Below are 19,910 nucleotides of genomic sequence, written 5' to 3' on the forward strand. Positions count from 1 at the left end.
TTCATAGTCTGATGATTTAGCCACAATTAGGGTCTCACTCTTCTAATCTTCTTTTAATTTTTATCACTGACATTTCAAGAGCAGATTCAGGTTTCCAGCATTTGGCATGGGTGCCTCCTAAGTGTGTTAGACTATAAAACTGCTGAAGCCAGCAAAAGTTTCGTGCAGTCAATCAAAGCAGGGAGGGTATAGCTATGTTACTGTTTTCACTTTTCTCTTTTTCTAGTTCCATGCAACACAAAATAAACTTTCAGACATCCTTCTAAGTTTCCATATCCATTGTATATGGTTGAGTTTTAGCCAAAACCGTTTGTGAGGGAAGGCCTTTACTGATCTGGGATGGGGATGCTGAAGCCCATTGCACCTTATTCATGTAATTAGACGTGATAAAAACATTAAAATTATATTTCAAAAGTTGTTGTTAGTCTATTTCATAGAAGCTTCTTTCCATATCACAAAGTCTTTATGGAGTCAGTAACAAGTGGTTTGATCTTTATAAAGAAGACCTGTGATACAGCCATGTACCTGCTCATGTTGCAGTACATGGTGTACAGCTCTCATCTGCCTTACCCTTTGCGGCTCTTGTTTCCTTCATGTGAGATGCACTCCATCCCCAAGTACCTAACCCCTCACTAGCCATTTGTTCCCTGCTTAAATTTTTCTGCCTCCAAGAGACCTTCCCAGGCTCCCCAATTGAAATTATGCCCTAAGTCTTTTGTCTCACCACAGCACCTTAATCATTTCCTCCTCAATCTCCTTCCTGGATTGACTGAGTACTTACTATGTGCCAGGCACTGTTCCAGGCTCTGAGGATGCATGGTCAGCCAGAAAGACAGATCTCCCTGCAGGAGCTTAGAGCTCACTAGAGAAGAAAGGCAGTAAACAAATAAGCATATCCAGTGGCATCAGTACCAAAAATCCAAAGATGACCAAGAGAGGTAGAGAGAAAGGGATGCAAACGTGCTGTAGGGAAACCCTTACTGAATAGGTGGCGTTTGAGCTAAGACTTCAACAAAACTAGGAGGAAGCCAAGCCGGGTTCTAGAGCAGGCTTGTCCCAGGCAGAGGGAAGGGCCCAAGCAAATGCCCAGGAGCTGTGTGAGCTGACTCAGGGGCAGCAAGGGGTCGGGTAGGAGGGAGCAAGAAGCAATGGGTAAGAGAAGAGAGCAGAGAGACAAGCAGGAACACAGCCTTGTAGGCCATGGCAAAGGGTGTCTTTTTTTTTTTTTTTTAATTTGAAGTATAAGGAAGAATAATGGAGGGTTGAGCACAGGCATTGCCATATTAAAGTTCCATTAGAAAAGTGTCACTCCGACTGCTGCATGGAGCATCTACAGAAGAAAGACAGGATAGAAACAGGGAGACCAGTTCAAAAGTTCTTCATAGTTCAGGTGAGAGGTGACTAGGTCCACATGGGGGCAGTGGAGAAGGCAACGCATTGTCAGAGTCTAGATGTGTTTTAGAGTTAGGGTTATCTGGGTTTGCTGGTGGTTGGGATTGGATGTGGTTGTAAGTGGAAAAAGGAATCAAGAAAAACATCAGAGTTTTAGACCTGGGCAACTGAGTGACTGGCCATGCTATTTACTGGATGGGGAAGACTAAGGAAGGAAAAAAGAATAACAAATATTTGTTTGGACATTAAGATTGAGATTCTCAGAACACATTTAAGCAGTGATATCACATAGTTTATTGATTATGTGGATCTGCAGTCCAAGGGAGAAACCAAGGGTATAGATATCAACATGGGGAACATCAGTATATAGAGAACACAGCACAATTATAACTGTGCATGTGGGTAGCAGATGTGTATTTTCCATCCACTTCCAAAAGTATTCAAAAAATGCAACTTTATCTAAGTTCAGCTTAGGCTATATTTTGAGACCCCATTCCACTGAGAACAGGGAAATTTTACTGTCAATTCAGCCAACACTTTCAGGTGATTAAATAAAGTTGACATTGTAAACATAGGTTCTTTATTCTCCCTCTAATTCCTGGGGGCATAGACAGCCTCATGACATCAGGAAGATTGTCTAGTCCTTAGTAGCATCCACTTGCACATATGTTGTACTGTCGCAGCATTGGCAGCCAGCCTGGTCTCCTGCTTTGTGAAGCATTACAACATGTGCTGCCGTCTGCTGCCTGCCCCCACCCCCATGCCTGCACACCTTCTTTAGTTGTGCAGATTTTTCCTTCTTTGGGGCCCATCTGGCTGTCCTCCCTTGCCATTCTGAGCACAGACAACTCTGGCTCACACATTCATCACAGTGCTTCCATTTCCAGTGGGGTGGGGAATTCCTGCAAGATCCTCACATCTAAGATTCAGAGGTGCAGAGTGGATCACAATCCCTTCTACATTCAATCCTCAAACTTACCTAGGGCTCTAGTGTCCTCTTCCTCTTGGTGCTAGCCCAAGAGGGTTTGGTGTTGGCAGGATATGGGAATCCTCTTTGGAGACACTCGTTGGTATCTAGCTCATCTACTTCAACTCCCACTCTTGTTTTCCATCAGCCCGGAGATAATTTTTATCTTCCCTTGGCCAAAAGAAAACTGGCTTAGCAAGTATGCTTTCCATTTTTTGACCTTCCTTCTTCACTCCTTGAAATACAGCTTTTGAAATTAAAAGCCAAGAATTGACATAACTCCCCTCTGATTCCTTTGCCTCAATTATCCTTTAGGGCTGGGGAGTCTTGTGTTTATCACTGTGAATGGAGGAAGTTTGTAGGGTAAAAGGGAATGGAAAAAAGTCAAGTAAAACTACACAGTATCCTGAAGAATTTGTATAATTTCTCTCTTTGCCACATTACTGTCAGCTGAGTGCGGGAGTTCTTTTTGATTTTCTCAGCATTTTTACCTAGACTTCAATACAGAGCAGGTGCTCCAATGTCTGCAGAATGAGTAAAGTGATTAAAAAACATGAGTAAAGTGAGTAAAAAAGTAAAATGAGTAAAGTAGGTGAATGTGTAGTGCATGATCAGTTCTGTGCTCATGTGTACACATGCTCACATATACAAAAAAGCTTTTATGCTGCTGTTCACAAGGGAACAGTGACTGCCTGGTCATGACTGGAGTTTATTGATAAGAAGATATGACAGCAAGCTAGTCCTCAGAGATAGAAACCTCAGAAATTATTTTGTGATATTCAGAAATTGCTCATAATCTAGTAGTATCTTTCTTACTGGCATTGAAAAGTGAACACTGGACAAGTAGACTGGAGAGAAAACACCTGACCTGTGTGTACGTTATTCTTGTCAGCAGCGAGGCCTTGTTCTTGAGTGTCACCCCAGAAACCTCCTTAGACCGTGCTGCTCACACCTGCCCAAAGAGGCTATTCAACGGACAGAGAACACTCAGCTCAAGATGATCAGAGGGCAGAGCTAAAAACCCTACAGTTAGAAATTTCTTTGAAGGGCCATATTTTGTATTAAATATTCAAGTTGATTTTATATTTGACTCCAGAACATGTGTGTATATGTGTGTGGTTTTCTTGATTTTGTTTTGTTTTGTTTTTGAGATGGGGTCTTGCTGTGTTGCCCAGGCTGGAGTGCAGTGGCACAATCTCAGCTCACTGCAACCTCAGCCTCCTGGATTTAAGCAATTCTCCTGCCTCAGCCTCCTGAGTAGCTGGGATTACAGGCACCTGCCACCACACCCAGCTAATTTTTGTATTTCTAGTAGAGACAGGGTTTCAGCATGTTGACCAGGCTGGTCTCAAACTCCTGACCTTAGGTGATCCTCCCACCTTGGCCTCCCAAAGTGCTGGGATTACAGGCATGAGCCACGGTGCCCGGCCGTATATGTGTTTTAATATAAAAATTAATGAGTTTCTCTCAGCTCAAGTCTTCTATTAAAATCAACACCTCATGGCTGGCTTTTCCAGTCACTTCTATGGATAATGTATCCCATCATAAAAAGCAAGATGTTAGGTCGTTAGCACCTTGGCATTTTCTTTGAATAAGGTCTTAAAATTCCATCCTCAAAAATAAAACTTAAGTAGTGTCGATACTACTCTACCACAGCCTTTACAAAGCCTTGCAAAGCAAACAGCTTCCATCTGCACATGCCCAGGAAAATGCTTACCTGTCTATGACTTTCACTGGCACCTCTGCATCTGCCAAGGTGATTTTTGTGTATACCAGGATCGTCTTTTCATTTACACTTATTTTATGAAACCAAAAATTGACCCAGATTCCTGTGGCATATTATTAAATCTAAATATTGACTGTTCCTCATGTCATGAAAACTGAACAAATTGGTAGAATATCTAAATTCAAAATGTCCTTGCCAATGCATTTTTTCTTGGTTATTTTCAACAACACTGGGAGGTGATGAGAACAGATGTCATTGTCAAATGCCCTTATTTTGACTGCCTTCAAAGATACCAGATCCTGTCCTAGCTTCACCACACAGTAACAGGCAGTGCTTTTAAGTAATTAATACCTCACTGTCACTCATTTTTCACAAGCATAAAATGGGCTTGATCATAGCTCCTCCGTCATAGGATGTGAGGGAAACTGAAATGGTAACTGCTCAGCACCATAGTTGGTGCCATGAATGTCAAACAGAGGAGGGTAAAATCTCAAGGGTATTAGTGAAAAAGCCAGGTGAAGCTTTTGTCCTGGAGGTGAGCAACAACTTGGGCAGCCAATCCTCCCTTTTCCCTTCCACATTCAAGTCTAGATCTTGAACAAACCCATTTGAGGGACAGTTTGGGTCTATAGAGACTCACACCATGATCCATGTCTCTCAGTGGACTGGGGACTCCTTTTCTGTGGGAAGGATTAAAAGGTGGAGTGAGAAGCCAGGGTTGTTACGCTTGGTTTGTCCCTCAACATGGAAAGAGGAGAGATGCCATTATCCCAGACAGTTAGGAGCCAAGATGGAATACGTGAGTGCTTAGCTCAGCCTGCAGGCATACAGCAGAGCTGGGATTTTTACATACCTATTGTTTATGGGAGTTATACTTTATTTGCATTTTCTCTTTTAAAATATGTTATTCTATGACAACTCTGTGAGGTTGGGATGCTCTTCATTTTACAGAAGATGCAGCCAAGGTGCAAAGAGGTAAAGAAACCTGCCCAAGTTTACATGGATAGTAGAAGTCACGATTGTAATCCTTGTTCCACCAGAAGCTCAGCACTCTGTGAAGCCTTCATAAACCATTATAGCATTCAGTAATTCTTGTCTTGACTGGTCATGTCAAGACCAGAAGAAAGCTTTAACTAAATCTGGAGTTCAGTGTAAAATGTTAGATGTATGTTTTGTGTTACCAGATCAGCAAGAATTGTCACCTAAGGGGATTGATTTGGAAATAGAGATGTAAATATAAATGATTTATCTTATTTTAGAACTTTTTACAACTTTTATTACAACTTTATGTTTATAAATTTTTATTGTTTAAAATTATTGAATACTTTAAATATGTGGTAAAATAGAAAAACTAATATAATAAGAGTTTATGTACCTAGATGTAACACATATTAATGTTTTGCCATATTTACTTCCAATTTTTTCTTTATAAGGAAGGAATTCTTTAGTAATGAAGCAGGCATCCGCTCTCTCACTCATCCAAACCCCTTTCCTCCCTCCTCAGAGATAGCTACTAGGTGGTTTATATTATGTGTTTAAACATTTTACATAAATGGCCCAGTTCTGTATGTTTGTTTTGCAGCCTCTATTTTTCTCTCAACTGTTACACAGGAAGTTTACCCACAGAAATGGAGCTAAGAGATTTAGCTTTGCTTTATCTTTTTAAGTGTAGCTCTTACCACATAAAACACCATTTCCAAAGAGAGAAACAAATGCCATGTGGGGCCTTTGCAGTCATCTGAATGGGTGCCCCTAAGCACCTTTTCTTCCTTGGGTTCTTGTGAGAGGCCTCACTGGTCTGGACTGAAGAGAGATTCTGGAATTTGAATCTACAGTATCCTTTTCGTTCATGCTTGTTACTCAAGAATTTAAATACTTCCCAAGAATGAAGTCACTTCTCCAAGGGCAAGGTATCATGTGCTATATATGCCACCTTATGATAGACTTAATAAATATTTGCTGAATTATAGCAGCATAAATTACAATAAGCTGATTAACACAGTGAACCCATTAGAAGACATTTATCAGATATTCAGCCCCTGACAGGGTTACTTTTTATGACTGAGACACTAAAGAGAGGTCTTTATTTAGGCAGGCCTCATTCTGTGCTTATTAGCTTGAGTCAGACACTCGTGTTTATCTAAACCGGGGCATGTCAGTTTATGGTCAGTTAAAGAGAGGTGCCTCCTGGTAAACCATCAAGTTTACACACATGGCGCCTATACAGTATATTATAATACATATAATGTAACATATAAATTAAATTACTGTATGTAATAGATATTAAATTATTTAGTATAATATACGGTAATATCGTACAATACAATACACTAATATACAGCGAAATCCATGTGTGTTATGCCACCTTTTCCACTTTTACAGAATTTCAAAACCTGGACTGAAAATATTTATTGTGCTCTCTTTTTGGGCCAAGCACAGCGCTAAGCACATTACTTTATTCATTCATCTCATAAAGCAGTGATGATCTGACACTCACATTTGATGAAAATGAGGCTTATCCGAAATCAAGGCTTATCCAAAATTATGCAGCTGCCAACAGGGCTTTCTGGTCAACCGTGCATGGCCTTTACTCCTCAGAATAGGTGGCATTATCTTTCTCACTCTGTAACACCCACTGAAAGAAATGTGGCCTCTGCTGGTACAGAAGCCTCCTTGTAAAAGCCACCTGCTGGCCACCTGTGCTTTTACCTCAAAGCCCACTTCACATTTTAGGAGTTCACCTAACCTTTCAAGTCTCAATGGCAGGTATACATCTTCCATCTTCTTAGTATTAGCCATCAGGACTGAAGCGAATTTACAGCTCCAGTCATGAGCCTTGGCACATTTCTGGTATGAAGTATAAATATTTGAATGCTAATTATTGTAAAACAAACAGGCCATTGAGTCCAAAGCAGATGAATGCTGTTTCTGGAAGCCAGCAGACCCTAACTAGTAGGCAGCTTGTGTTGTGTCTCTGCACAATCACTGATAGATGTCTGGAATCATTTCCACCTCTCCCTTCCTCAACTGGGAGCTGCCCAGAGTGGCTCACATATGTGAGTCTTTGCCTTTTAAACTAGTTCCCATCTGCCCTGTCTCTTGAGGAAAAACCCTGTACTGCTGGAATGACCTGACTCAGAAAGATAATGGTATCATCTTCTAAGAGCAACTCACCCTTGTCCAGCCCCAGCTCACCATGAGTCTGTCCAGCATACACATTCTCATCCCTGGCACACCTAGCCTGGGCATTCCACTGGCTTGAAATCACTGATTCTCCTCCATACCTATGCATCCTTCGACGTCCAGCTCTGGACCTCCTCTTCTTTGAAGGCTTCCAGGCTTACTTTAATCCATATTGCTTGTCATTTATTCAGCAGTCCTGGGACCATGCAACAGCAAAGGCAGAACTGTTTTGCCTTCCTACTGAGGTAGAAAACCTCTGCAACTATGGGCCTAACACCTGTAGTCTCTTTGGAAATGTTAGTAAATTGGTAGCCCATTCTGCCTAGGCAAAATCCGCTTGGCAGGTGTCCGAAGACTAAGCTATCTCTGACGAAGGCAGGGCATGCGAAAGTATGGATTGTAAAGCCTAACTGGGAACATCATTTACTCCAGCAAACAAAGATACGGATGTCAGAGGATCACTTGTTCTGCTAAATGTAGGGAGCTGGAGTGAAATTAGACATAGTACTTTGTGGCCAAAAGGAAAAATAAATCTTATTAAAATTTTAAGGCTGGTGCTTGAGTTGACCCCAGCAATTTTTTCTGGCTTCGTATTCTAGTGAAAAAAAGACAGGGGCTTTGGGACAGTAAACCAGAAGGGAACCACTTGGAGCTTTCATAGGCCTAAGGAGACAAATAACGTTTACTAAGGAATTTGTTGTCAAGAGTAAACTGAGATGAGGAATTGAGACAATGTGAGTGAGGTGCTAGATACAGTGCCCAGCACAGCACGGGCATTTGGCCAGTGGCAGCCTGGGATACTTTGCTGCTCGTGCACCCACCAGCCCCGACTCCTGCCACGACTGCTGTTAATGACTCAGACCTAACCCTACAATAGCCTAACCGTGATTTTGCCTGGAGCCACCCAGACACCTCTGCCAGGATGAGAAGCACAGTAGATGAGGAACCCTTCCCCTCCTGAACCAACCAACAGCCCCTGGTCAGGCAATGCCATTACAGTACATTTCCCCCACTTATTTTCTTAATTTCAGACATTCATTGATTTCAGGAATATTTATTGGGAACCTTCCAGAGGCCAGTCCACATTGGTTGGTGGGAATACAAGAATGAATAAGATGTAGTCCCCGCCTTCAGGAGCCTTACAGGCATCCCCATTGTGGGTTACTAAAACATCTGAATTTTACATTAACCGGAAGCCCAGCCACCAGTGTTTTAAACTTATGCCTCAACCAAGGGCACTGCTGGGTCGGCCAGCCCTAGCAGTGCCCTTCCTAGCAGATGGGATTGCTCCAAGCATTCTGGTGTCAAACAGCGCCATCACAAGGAGGGGGCACTGCCTGCAGGGGTCTGCCCTTCTGAGGAGGCAAGGACTTGGCAATCCCGCAGGACTATACTCCTTAGAGAGGGGGATGTCCTCCCGCTACCACAGGCTCCGCTGACCTGGCCGACCTTTTTCTTTCTGTTCTTCTGGACATTAGCTTAAGAATGGGCAGAAACTAGAGGGATAATGAATAAGGGAGTGCCTCCTTGGTGTTCTGCCTTTAGCAGTCTGGAGACTTTCTCACATTTACCAAAAGCAAAGAAAGAAGAGAGAAGGGCCCATTTGTAAAAAGTGCCAATAAGGGTGTTAAGAGATAAAAGAATTCCAGCTGAGGGAGGTGTCTTCCTCTTTGCTGCAGACTGGATGTTTTCTTGGATGTGTGACAAGAGCTAATTTTAGAAAAAATGATTCTCGAAAGAAAATGACTCCTGAAGACCATTAAGATACACGAGTATCTCACCACAGCTCACATGCTAAATCCTCTTTATTATTTCAACATTAAAATAAATACTTAGACTTAACATTAGTCCAGACAACTCTTCCACACAAAAAAGGATGTGAGTGTGTCTCAGACCCACAGAAGACCTGGCCAGCTGGCAATTAATAGCAGACACATCAATCAAAATGTGAAAACAAAAAAAAAGAAAAACACTGTCCAGTCAAGAAAATGGGCAATAAAACTTGTCAACCACAAGGCTTAAGAGGGACATCATTAAAGTGGTAAGACCTAGAATTAACTTTTCTTTGCCCTTGAACAAAATAAGAAGTTAGCTGCATTAACCTTAAGCTGCATTGTAATGTTCCTCTGTGGCAGTGTTTACCTTTCATAGTTTCATCTGACAACTCGTAATAAATTGTGCCTTTTGGAAAATGTGATTTCTCTCAGAACAATTTGAAGGAGAATTTAAACACTCTTTTGTGCTAGTTTGACTGTCCCTAAGAAATGTGACTCGTGTCTTTGTTTTTTGGGCATTAGTATTTAAGATATGGGCACTGACCTTCCTAAGCAAGTGGAACAATCACCGTGATTTCCAGCAGTGGGGCACTTTTGATTTTGCCTCTAAAAATAGAAGTTCCCTAGAGGCCTGGCCAGAAAGGGCAGAGAACAGGGAGAAAGAATGGAAATGGAAAAAAGTAGTCCAAATAGGCAGAGAACATCCACTGGGAATTCAAACCTTTGCATTGCCGGGTAATAATATTAGAATTGCAGTGGAAAGGAAAAGAAAGTCACACCCAATCCAGTATGAGTATAATCTTGCCAGTGCTCTTCCCAGGGGAAAACTGGCAAGAACTCGACAGCCCCAGTCACTTAAACCATCGTAGACAAAGCACATGTGAAGGTGTGATTAAGGAACACTTTCCCATTGGTGCCTGGGGACAGATGATTTGCCTGATGGGCCTCTTATATCCCCCGACGTCATTTATATCACACCAGCTAATGATGGGATATGGCAGTGAGTATTACCGACGACTTTCTTTAAGCTGTATAATTATAGTATTTCAGATATACTATATCAGAGGAAAAGATATGTTTTCTCTTGCTTAGCCAAGCATTCCTATTAGGCTTGTGGTCATTTCAAGGAAAACAGTGATCCAGGGCTGTAACATTGATGACGTCCCTTGCCTCTCTCTAACCTGGATTTGTTACAGATAACGCTGATGACTGAGACCCATGATGCAGATCGTGATTTCTGTAGCATTTTGCTAGCAGAGGATTTGACATTGCCTTGAGACTTAATCATTTTGGAGAATGTTCCCTTAATTGGCAGCAGAAGGTTTGCGGCTCCAGAGGCTGCAGTGGAGGCTTTTGGATTATTAAAAGTTGAGACCTAATCACAAATTGAGGCAGTGCAGCAAATCCACTCCTTCCTATTATTCCTGTGCATTAGGAGCCACTTAAGCTCCACCTAATGAAGAGTCTTCATTTTTTGCATTGTAATACTCCTTTAAAAATGCTCAGAGAGCTTCACAAATCCTGCCTCTTTCTACTTCCCAGCACAGCAGGCAGAGAGAGCAAACTCTGCCACAGGGTCCTGGCACCGACGCAGCCCCCTCTATCCTGCCATGTGCTTCTTCTCCTTATTTGTGTCCTCTGACATCCTCTCATTCTTCTCCCTTCCTTTCCCGTATGTCATCTCCCCATGACAAACAAGGGTAGTTTCTTCTGGGTAGAAACTAGGCGTTTTCTTATCATGGAGGCTGTGTCTGTGTTGATGCAGAGAAAAACACAAAAGCCCTGTAAAATATTTAAACCTGAGCCAATGTGAGTGACCATGGCCCAGGGAACAGTCTTAGGAAGTCCTGAGAACGTGTGCCTGAGGCAGTTGGGTCACAGGTTGGTTTTACACACTTTAGGAAGACAGGAATTGTAGATAAAATCATTAATCAATACATGAAAGGTGTGCATTGGTTCAGCATAAAGTGGTGGGATATTTTGAAATGCGGGTTTATAAGTCATAGGTACATTCAAAGATTTTCTGATTGGCAGTTGGTTGAAAGAGTTAAGCTTGGTCTCAAGGCTTGAAGTCAATAGAAATAAATGCTTGAGTTAAGAGGGGTTGTGGAAGCCAAGGTTCTTGTTATAGAGATGACGCCTCATAGGTAGTGTCCTTCAGAGAGGATAGGTGGTACATGTCTCTTTTGGGACCTTAAAGGTATTACACTAATGTTTAATCTCTCTTAGGTCCAGGAAAGGCCTAGAAGCGGAAAGATAGGCTGCATTAATGGAGATTCTCTACCAATGCAAATTTCCCCCACAAAAGACAGCTTTGCATGGCCATTTCAAAATATGTCAAAGAAATATATTTTGGGGTAAAATATTTTGATTTCCTTCAAGGTCTTCTAACTTTCACGTGATGCTATACCACAGTCAGGTTGGAATTTGATATCTTATCGCCACAAAGAGTTTGGTCAGCTTATGATGTCTATTTTAATATTAATCCTGGTCAGTTGTGTCCAAATATCAAAGGGAGAGGGAGTATATGGAGGCCTGTCTGACCTCCCTTCCAGTCATGACTGGAAATTCAGTTTTTCAGGTTTCTCTGGGGTCCATCTGGCCACGAGGAGGTCTGTTGGGTCAGTTGAGGGGCTTAGGAATTTATTTTCAGTTTACATTTGTGTCAGCCTTAAATAATGAGGTTCAGGAAATATGATTAAGTACAGAGTTTATTTGAGCGCAAAGCTTGAGGCTGGCCACCTGGGAAAGCACCAACTGCAGATTAATGGGTTCAGTGTTTCCAAAACGGAGAAGTTAAAGTTTCAATTATATAGGCAGAGTCAGAGAAGTTCCAGCAGAATCACAGCATTTTCCGTACAAGACCAGGTATATATGCCACAGCTGTTTGATTGGTTACAGATTGTTCCATTTTAAGCAAGAATACTTTATTATTCCATGAGGAGGTGCAATGATCTGAGAGGGTCTTATCTCTGGCACTGCTTGGTCTTTCTAATTATTTACGGGAACAAAAAGGCAGAAGTTGCAGCTGTCTGATGCAGGCTGCATAGCCACATTCCTCCCAAGGCTCAAGATAATTTTGAGTTCCAATAGCTTTAAGTTTGAATTATTTTAAATTTGAATTATTTAATTTTACATCTGATAATTTGAATCCTGCCATGAAATGTCTCAAGTTCACTTTCTCAGATCAAGTTCCTGCAGCTTCTTGACTCGTCAAACCAAGGTCATATTAGATTATCTGGTGTGGGGGGCACTGGCTCTCAGCCCCAAGCTCTCTAGGCCAGAGATTTTGAGCTCCTCCCAACAGGTCAAAGCTTTGTTTTTGTTGTTTCACTTCCCACCACTGTGCACACATCTCGTCTTTGCCTCTGTTTTTAAAAAATATTTTCTGGAGCAAATGCTGAAATCAGAAACCTGCATTTCTCATTTTTTAGTTGCCCACCAGAGCTGTTGCTCAGTGCAGGGAAACCAGGAAATGGTAACTACCAGTCAGAAACAAAAAGACTGTCTTTTAAATCAGCTGCTGCAGCCTTGGTATTCCCAGCATGGAACTTCTAAAACCTTTGGAATTTCCTTAGCGATAGGACTGTTTCATTTTGCTAATGAGGGAACTCACTTTGTGCCCCCAGATAGCTTCAGCTTGGGCTCTGATCACCAGAAAGACCAACCAGATGAAATTGCAGGGTTTCAGGAGGCTGAGGCAGGAGAATCACTTGAACTCGGTTGGCGGAGGTTGCCATGAGACACGATCGTGCCACTGCACACTCCAGCCTGGGCGACAGGGCAAGACTCTTGTCTCAAAAATAAAAAAAGAAAAGAAAAAGAAAAAGAAAAAGAAATCGCAGGGTTTGAACTTTTTGAACTTTGGGCTGCCCAACATCCAGGGAGAGGAGTGGCACTGGAGATTAAGTTCACTCACATGGCCAGTGATTTAATCAATCATGCCTATCTAATGGGAACCCTAATAACAACTGTAGATTTTGGGGTTCACTGGAGCTTCTGGTTCATAAACACACTGATGTGCTGAGAGGGTGATACACTCAGATTCCACAGGGAAAGAGCGTGGAAGTGCATTTCCCCCAGATCTCACCCTGTGTGCATCCTTTACAATAAAACCATAGCCATAAATATAGTACTTTCCTGACTTCTGTTAAATGTTAGCAAATTATTGAACCTGAAGAGTGTCCTAGAGTCTGGGGATTGGTAGTTGAACAGTGAGTGGCTTTGAGTAACTTGTGAGTAACTTGCCCAGAACCACAGAGCTAACAAGCAGCAGATGTTACATGCAAATCCACACAGCTGGCATGTGAAACGAGGGCAGTCTCCTGGAGGCCTGAGCCCTTAACACATGGGGTCTGCACTAACTCCCAGTAGCAAGTGTCAGAATTATGCTGCAGTGCACCCAGTGGGATGCAACAGAATAACTGTTATTAAGGATAATTTTGCAATTCTTATAGAAGTCTTGAAGTATTAGAAACAGCTTCTAGACCTTTATATTGGTCACTACAGCTCAAAGCACTGTCCCTGGGTGGACAGGTTAGACAGATCATGTGGAAGGTGCTACTCAAAGTGTGGGCCCAGACTAATGCACATCCACAACTGTTCATTACCAGTTCTTGGTAAGATGTTTACAGAACTTGAGAGCAGGCATTCAGAAACTTTTATAGCAATTGGACAATGCCAAGACATTCAGAAATGGAAATATTAAAATATCACACAGTGACAATTTGGGGGAAAAATTACCCTTCACCACAGATAGTTTGGGGACTGTAAATTTAGAAAATATAGCCTTGGTTGGTATGACCAGATGGAATCAGAACTTACTGTGAAAGGTGTGAGCCATAGGATGAAGCAGATGGATTTGCATGTAATATCTGCTGCTTGCTAGCTCTGTGGTCTTGGGCAAGTTACTTAATTGCTCTGGGACTCAGTTCCCTCATCTAGAAAATGGATATGACAGTATTTCCTATCTAATTCGATGCTGGAAAGACCAAATAAAATAATCCAGAACAAGTGCTAACCACAGACCTGTATATATAGTAAGCTAACTGCGGGTATTCTTCTACATTTGCTTCTTGGCATCCGTGGTTCTGGCTTGGGTAAAGTATATTCTGTCTATGTAGGTTTGATGTATTACTGTATATAAAATCTATAGCCTTGCTCTCATGTGAATACAAAATAAAGCAAACACTGTTTAAAAGCCACAATTTATACATGTAAGCGAATGTTGCATTTTGTAGAATCCCTCTGGGATGCTAGAGTCTTATCTGAAAATGTTGCAATTGTTGGAAGCATTTTTGGGACTTCTCTTTGCTTAATTTTTCTTTTTAATGATTATGAGTACAAGATAGTTGTATATGTTACTGATGATTTTGGGAACTTATTTAACATTTCCATTAGAACCTGTTCCAATGATCTTCTGATGTAACAAATCACCTTAAAATGTAGGAGTTTACTCAGCATCATGCAATATGCCCTTGTAACAAACCTGCACAGGTACTCCTGAATCCAAAATTTAAAACAAATACATATATAGGTATATAAATGTATTTATACACATCTATACATATCTCAAACCAAACAAATAAAAAATAACTTCGTGGTTTAGAACAACAGTCTATCATTCTCACTCACCGTTGACTGACTGGGCTAGACCGGCTCTCCTATCTGGTCTTCCATGGGGTTGCAGTCAGAAGTTGGCTAGAGATGGAGTCATCGGAAAGTGCAACAGACTGGACATCCAGAATGACTTCTTTGCGCTTCACATTTGGTGCCTGGGCTGGGATGGCTGGGACGATTGGAACAGGTTGGGGCTGGCTAGGTATCTCTCATTCCATGTGGACTTTCCTAGCTTGAGCTTCCTCAATGCATGCTGGGCTAAGCTTAGGGACATGTCTTCACTGGTGTCTGGCTTCCCCCAGGGTGAATGTCCTTAGAGGCAGAAAGTGGAAAATGCGAGACCTGGGCCTGTTAACTGGCATAGTATCACCACCGCCATATTCTACTAGTCCAAGCAGTCCTTGAGCCTGTCCTTATTTAATAGGGGGAAACACAGAACCTGCCTCTCTCTGGGTAGAGGGTCAAAGAATCTGTGTCCACCTTTAACCTGCCATAGAGCCACAAAAAGAATGTAGTTTTCTTAGTTTAGCACGTCCTTTCCCACCAGCGACATTGTATGACTTCCCAAGGTGACCACATTGAGGTAGGAACATTCATTTTGATTTCAGTTCTTATCCTTTTGAGTGAAAACACAACTGGGCCATGCCCTACATGCCTTTGTGTTTTGGCATTGGTCAGCCTGTACTGGGGAAGGAGCGTGGGGGTCACACATTTCCCCTGACAGACCCTACCCTCAGAATCACCCTACTTTCTGAGTATCTCATTTCTGCTAACGACTTCCTTGCAGTCTGTGTTGCCTCCCTGCACTCTTCTCTGCCTTACGTGCCACCAAGGAATCTCCTGAAAGCCCATGGAACCAATGCATAACTCCTTTGCTCTCAGAACTTCACTCTCTCCCTATTTCTTATACGGCACGTGCCCCAGACATCCAGGTAGGCACTCCAGACCCTCCACAGCTGGAAGAGGATAGCTTTCCAATTATGTTTTCCCCAAATGGTCTTGCTGCTTCTTCCAGCACCCCCACCAAAACACCCATCATAGCCACAGACACACAGGGCCCTTTGCAAAACACACACACAAATGCAAGCTCACATCATTTACCCAGCCAATATTTATTGAATATCTGCCTGTGCTTGGCTTGGTGCTCAGCTTGAAGTTCCAGCAAGCTTAGTTATTATTCCACAAACATACCTTAGGTTATTTTCCCTTTCCAGGACTTTGCTTAAGTTCCTGAAGTTAGGAGCATTTCTTATTAATGTTTTATTGTTTCCTTTGGTACCAAGTGCTGTGCTACCCACATAGCAACACATATTAGTTGCAACGCTGTACAGAGGAGAGGTTCATTCTCTTTCATTGTATCTTACTTTTCATCTCTGCCCCTTTTGTTACCCTTTCTCTGAGTCTCATCTACAATCAGCAAGCTCTCTCCTCATCTCTTCTCCTATTTAAAGTTTTAATGTACTTCCCTCTTATCTCACCAAAAGTTCACGGTAAGGGTGAAGTAGGAGGGTAGTCTTGGTGGCATTGTTGAAGACAACAGGCACCCTGAAATAACATTCAGCCAAGACACAGTCACTGAAGCATTGCTTTATTCAGTGCCATCGGCGGACTTCTGGTATGTTCTAGGCAGCCTTCCAGACTGGGGAGAACAGGAAGAATCAAATATGGTTGTCACTCCTTAGAAGTGCACAGCAGCGCTGCTGTAAAATCTATGAGCTCTGAGCTTTTGGTGGTCTGATAAGCAGACAAAAGAGAGCAAACCATGCTTACCTCTCTGGCTTTGCTTTATCAAATTGGAATTTTATAATCTCAGAAGTAGGGGGAACTTGTGGGCAGGGGCACTACTGTCAATTAAAGTGGGAAGGCAATCGTGTCCCTGAGTCACATGGGAAGGATTTTGCAAATATGCACTCATCCATCGCCTCTCTCCAAAGACTCACCTGAGATGGTGAGATACCTTGTTTTGCAGAGGTTGGTGGGAGGTGGGGGCGGGGGGAAGGGGGACAGATAGGACACCTGGATTTAGCTAAAACTCCTGGATGATTCTGGTTTCTAGTGCCCCTTCTACAACCCCACCCCACCACCTACAGAAGCACTGCTCAAGATAGAATGTCCCCAGCAGCATCTGAGCAGATGCCCCATGTTGGCTAACTGTGACGTCTGGCTGTTTTTCAGGTTCATTCTGCCACCCATCTGCTTTAAGACACAAGGTGCTGACCGCAGAGACCTGCCATGAAACCACACTTGAAGCAATGGAGACAACGAATGCTTTTCGGAATATTCGCTTGGGGGCTCCTCTTTTTGCTGATTTTCATCTACTTCACCGACAGCAACCCCGCTGAGCCTGTGCCCAGCTCCCTCTCCTTCCTGGAGACCAGGAGGCTCCTGCCGGTGCAGGGGAAGCAGCGGGCCATCATGGGCGCCGCGCATGAGCCCTCCCTGCCTGGAGGCCCGGACGCACGCCAGGCGCTGCCCCGCGCCCACCTAGCCGGTTCCTTTCACGCGGGGCCTGGAGACCCGCAGAAATGGGCCCAGTCCCAAGATGGGTTTGAACATAAAGAGTTTTTTTCATCCCAGGTGGGAAGAAAATCTCAAAGTGCTTTCTACCCGGAGGATGACGACTACTTTTTTGCTGCTGGTCAGCCAGGGTGGCACAGCCACACTCAGGGGACATTGGGATTCCCTTCCTCCAGAGAGCCAGGCCCGCGGGAGGGGGCTTTTCCGGCTGCACAGGTCCAGAGGAGTCGGGTGAAGAAGAGGCACCGGAGGCAGAGAAGGAGCCACGTGTTGGAGGAGGGCGACGATGGCGACAGGGTGTACTCCTCCATGTCTAGGGCCTTCCTGTACCGGCTCTGGAAGGGGAACGTCTCCTCCAAAATGCTGAACCCGCGCCTGCAGAAGGCGATGAAGGATTACCTGACCGCCAACAAGCATGGGGTGCGCTTCCGCGGGAAGCGGGAGGCCGGGCTGAGCAGGGCACAGCTGCTGTGCCAGCTGCGGAGCCGCGCGCGCGTGCGGACGCTGGACGGCACCGAGGCGCCCTTCTCTGCGCTGGGCTGGCGGCGCCTGGTGCCCGCCGTGCCCCTGAGCCAGCTGCACCCGCGCGGCCTGCGCAGCTGCGCTGTCGTCATGTCTTCAGGCGCAATCCTCAACTCTTCCTTGGGCGAGGAAATAGGTAGGTCTCAGCGGGGGGACCAAGTCGCCCTGTCTTGAGCCAGTGTGTCCCTGGGGGCCGGTTCTTTTCTGCGCGCCTCTGGATCTCTGACGGGGCAAGCTGGGGTCTCCGTACCAGGTGTTCTTAATATTAGCTGGAGATTCTTCAGGTGCTTTCCCATTGCTGGCACAGAATAAGTCTGTCTAGGGTCACAACAGAAGTACTTTTCGGGAGACTTTTAGAGCAGGGATTTGGGGAATGCTAGGGAGCAGGAAGGGTCCTCCTCATAGCTGATGCCAGTAGGCAGTGGAAGGAAAGCGCCGCCCTTTGTCCCCGGCGTCCTTCTCACTGTTCAGACTTCGTGTCCCATAGAAACCGCAGTCTGCATGGATATGCCCCCAGGCTGTGGCTCCTGAAAGCCTGGTGAACTCATCCTGCAGTAGGAATAAGGGAAGGGAACAAGAGGAGGAAGCAATAAAGCAGGAGCTGCCCAATCAGGGCGTCAGCTCCAAAGAGCAGGGTGCATGAAGATAATGTTGGTTACTGTGGGCTCCGAGAAGAGCCCAGCTGCTGTTGGGAACATCTTTCCCATGGGAAAATAAGTTCTGGCCTCCCAACTGTTGGCGCAAATCCAACCTTTGGGGCACTGCCAGTGCACCTACCAGGGACCTTCTCCAAGATGGTAAATAACATGCAACACCTGGGCTTCCTCCCTCCCTGCCAGGCTCTCTCTTCACATCCCTGTCAAGAGCCCTGGAGCACATCTATTTCCCAGCTCCTGTATCAGTCAGGGTTCTCCAGAGACTCACACCAGGAGGATATGTGTCTATACAGAGACAGATTTATTTTAAGGACTTGACTCTCATGATCGTGAAGGCTGGCAAGTCTGAAATAGGTAGTGCAGGCAAGCAGGTGGGAAACTCAGGCAGAGTTTCTGCGTTGCTGTCTTGAGGCAGAATTGTTTCTTGTTTAGGAAACTTCAGTCTTTGTTCTTAAGGCATTCACCTGGCTTGAGGAAGTGCACCTGCATTGTGAGAGTCGTCTGCTTTTCTCAAAGTCTAGTGATTTAACTGTTAATCACATCTTAAAAACACCTTCCCAACAACATCTAGACTAGTGTTTGACCAACCAACTGGGGACTGTGGCCTAGCCAAGATGGCACACAACAGTAGCCATCACTATTTCTTCCTAGTTTTCAAGTAAAATACCAGTTCTAATCTTTTTTGATTGATGGGGGCATGGCAGAGTTCAAATACATTTCCCTCCTGCAGAGTGGTGTAGGTTCTGCACCAGATGGGCCTGCCTTGGCTCTCCTCAGAATTCCCCTTCCTTGCTGGATCACATTCATTTCCCCACCTGCCCCAGACTCTCACCCTGTCTTGCCAGAGATACCCAGGCTCTTGTGTTGCCATAGCTGGGCTCTCCCTCAGCAGTTTCAGATCCCTTTGCTCCTGGAACTCCCCCGCCGTTCCCAGGCTAATTCCATTGCTACACCAGTCAGCAAGTGGCTTAGCCCTTTAGGCTCATTCATTTGACAAATATGTGTTTAGCCCCTAGTATGTGCTTGATTCTGTACTAGGAGCAGTAAAACAAATGTGAATCAAATACAGCATCAGCCTCAAGTCCAGTTATAAAACAATCATGTCGTGTACACTCTCACAGTAGGCGGTGTTAGGGCATAACTGGTCTGGAAATGACATTCAGGGAATGTTGCTCCCTCTTTGCAAATAAGTAATCTTTGTTGTCTTCATTTTAAGTGGATCCATTAGTTGTTCTGTGTCCTTGAAGAGTGGCCCATGTTCCATAGTTCTCTTGGAATAGGGTGAAGCCACACTGTAAGCAGGCTCAGAAGCCCAGACCTCAGCTCAGCAGAAGTCCTTGGGCATGAGGCTGAATGAGAAATATTTTTAAAGTTAAAAAAAAAACAACAAGATAGTGAGTCTGGAATCAAGGTCTGGGGTCCCTGTGTCCCTGTGCTGACATTACAGCAGACTCATAATAACACAGTCCGTGTGTCACATAAGCTTGTAGCCAAAGCCGGAGCAGAGCAGCCTGCAATTTATTAAGAAGAAGCAGTGGTTTAGAGGTCCCCGG

The 19,910-nt window shown here is 44.1% G+C and overlaps 1 protein-coding gene across 7 annotated transcripts in view; it reads left to right on the forward strand.

Annotated features, from left to right (window-relative positions):
* Positions 1 to 19,910, forward strand: part of ST6GAL2 (ST6 beta-galactoside alpha-2,6-sialyltransferase 2) — a 92,225-nt gene that overhangs the window by 26,220 nt on the left and 46,095 nt on the right. For 6 of the 7 annotated variants that reach the window (XM_063616666.1, XM_055241956.2, XM_063616667.1 and 3 more), the window contains exon 2: positions 16,838 to 17,837. In XM_063616666.1, the coding sequence (XP_063472736.1) occupies positions 16,895 to 17,837 (943 nt within the window). In that variant the 5' untranslated portion in view covers positions 16,838 to 16,894. Of the gene's footprint in view, positions 1 to 16,519; positions 16,611 to 16,837; positions 17,838 to 19,910 lie in introns of those variants that run through there. The other variant, XM_055241958.2, reaches the window with a different exon arrangement.

Source organism: Symphalangus syndactylus, chromosome 14, assembly GCF_028878055.3.
Source record: "Symphalangus syndactylus isolate Jambi chromosome 14, NHGRI_mSymSyn1-v2.1_pri, whole genome shotgun sequence".
Classification (NCBI taxonomy): Eukaryota; Metazoa; Chordata; class Mammalia; order Primates; family Hylobatidae; genus Symphalangus; species Symphalangus syndactylus.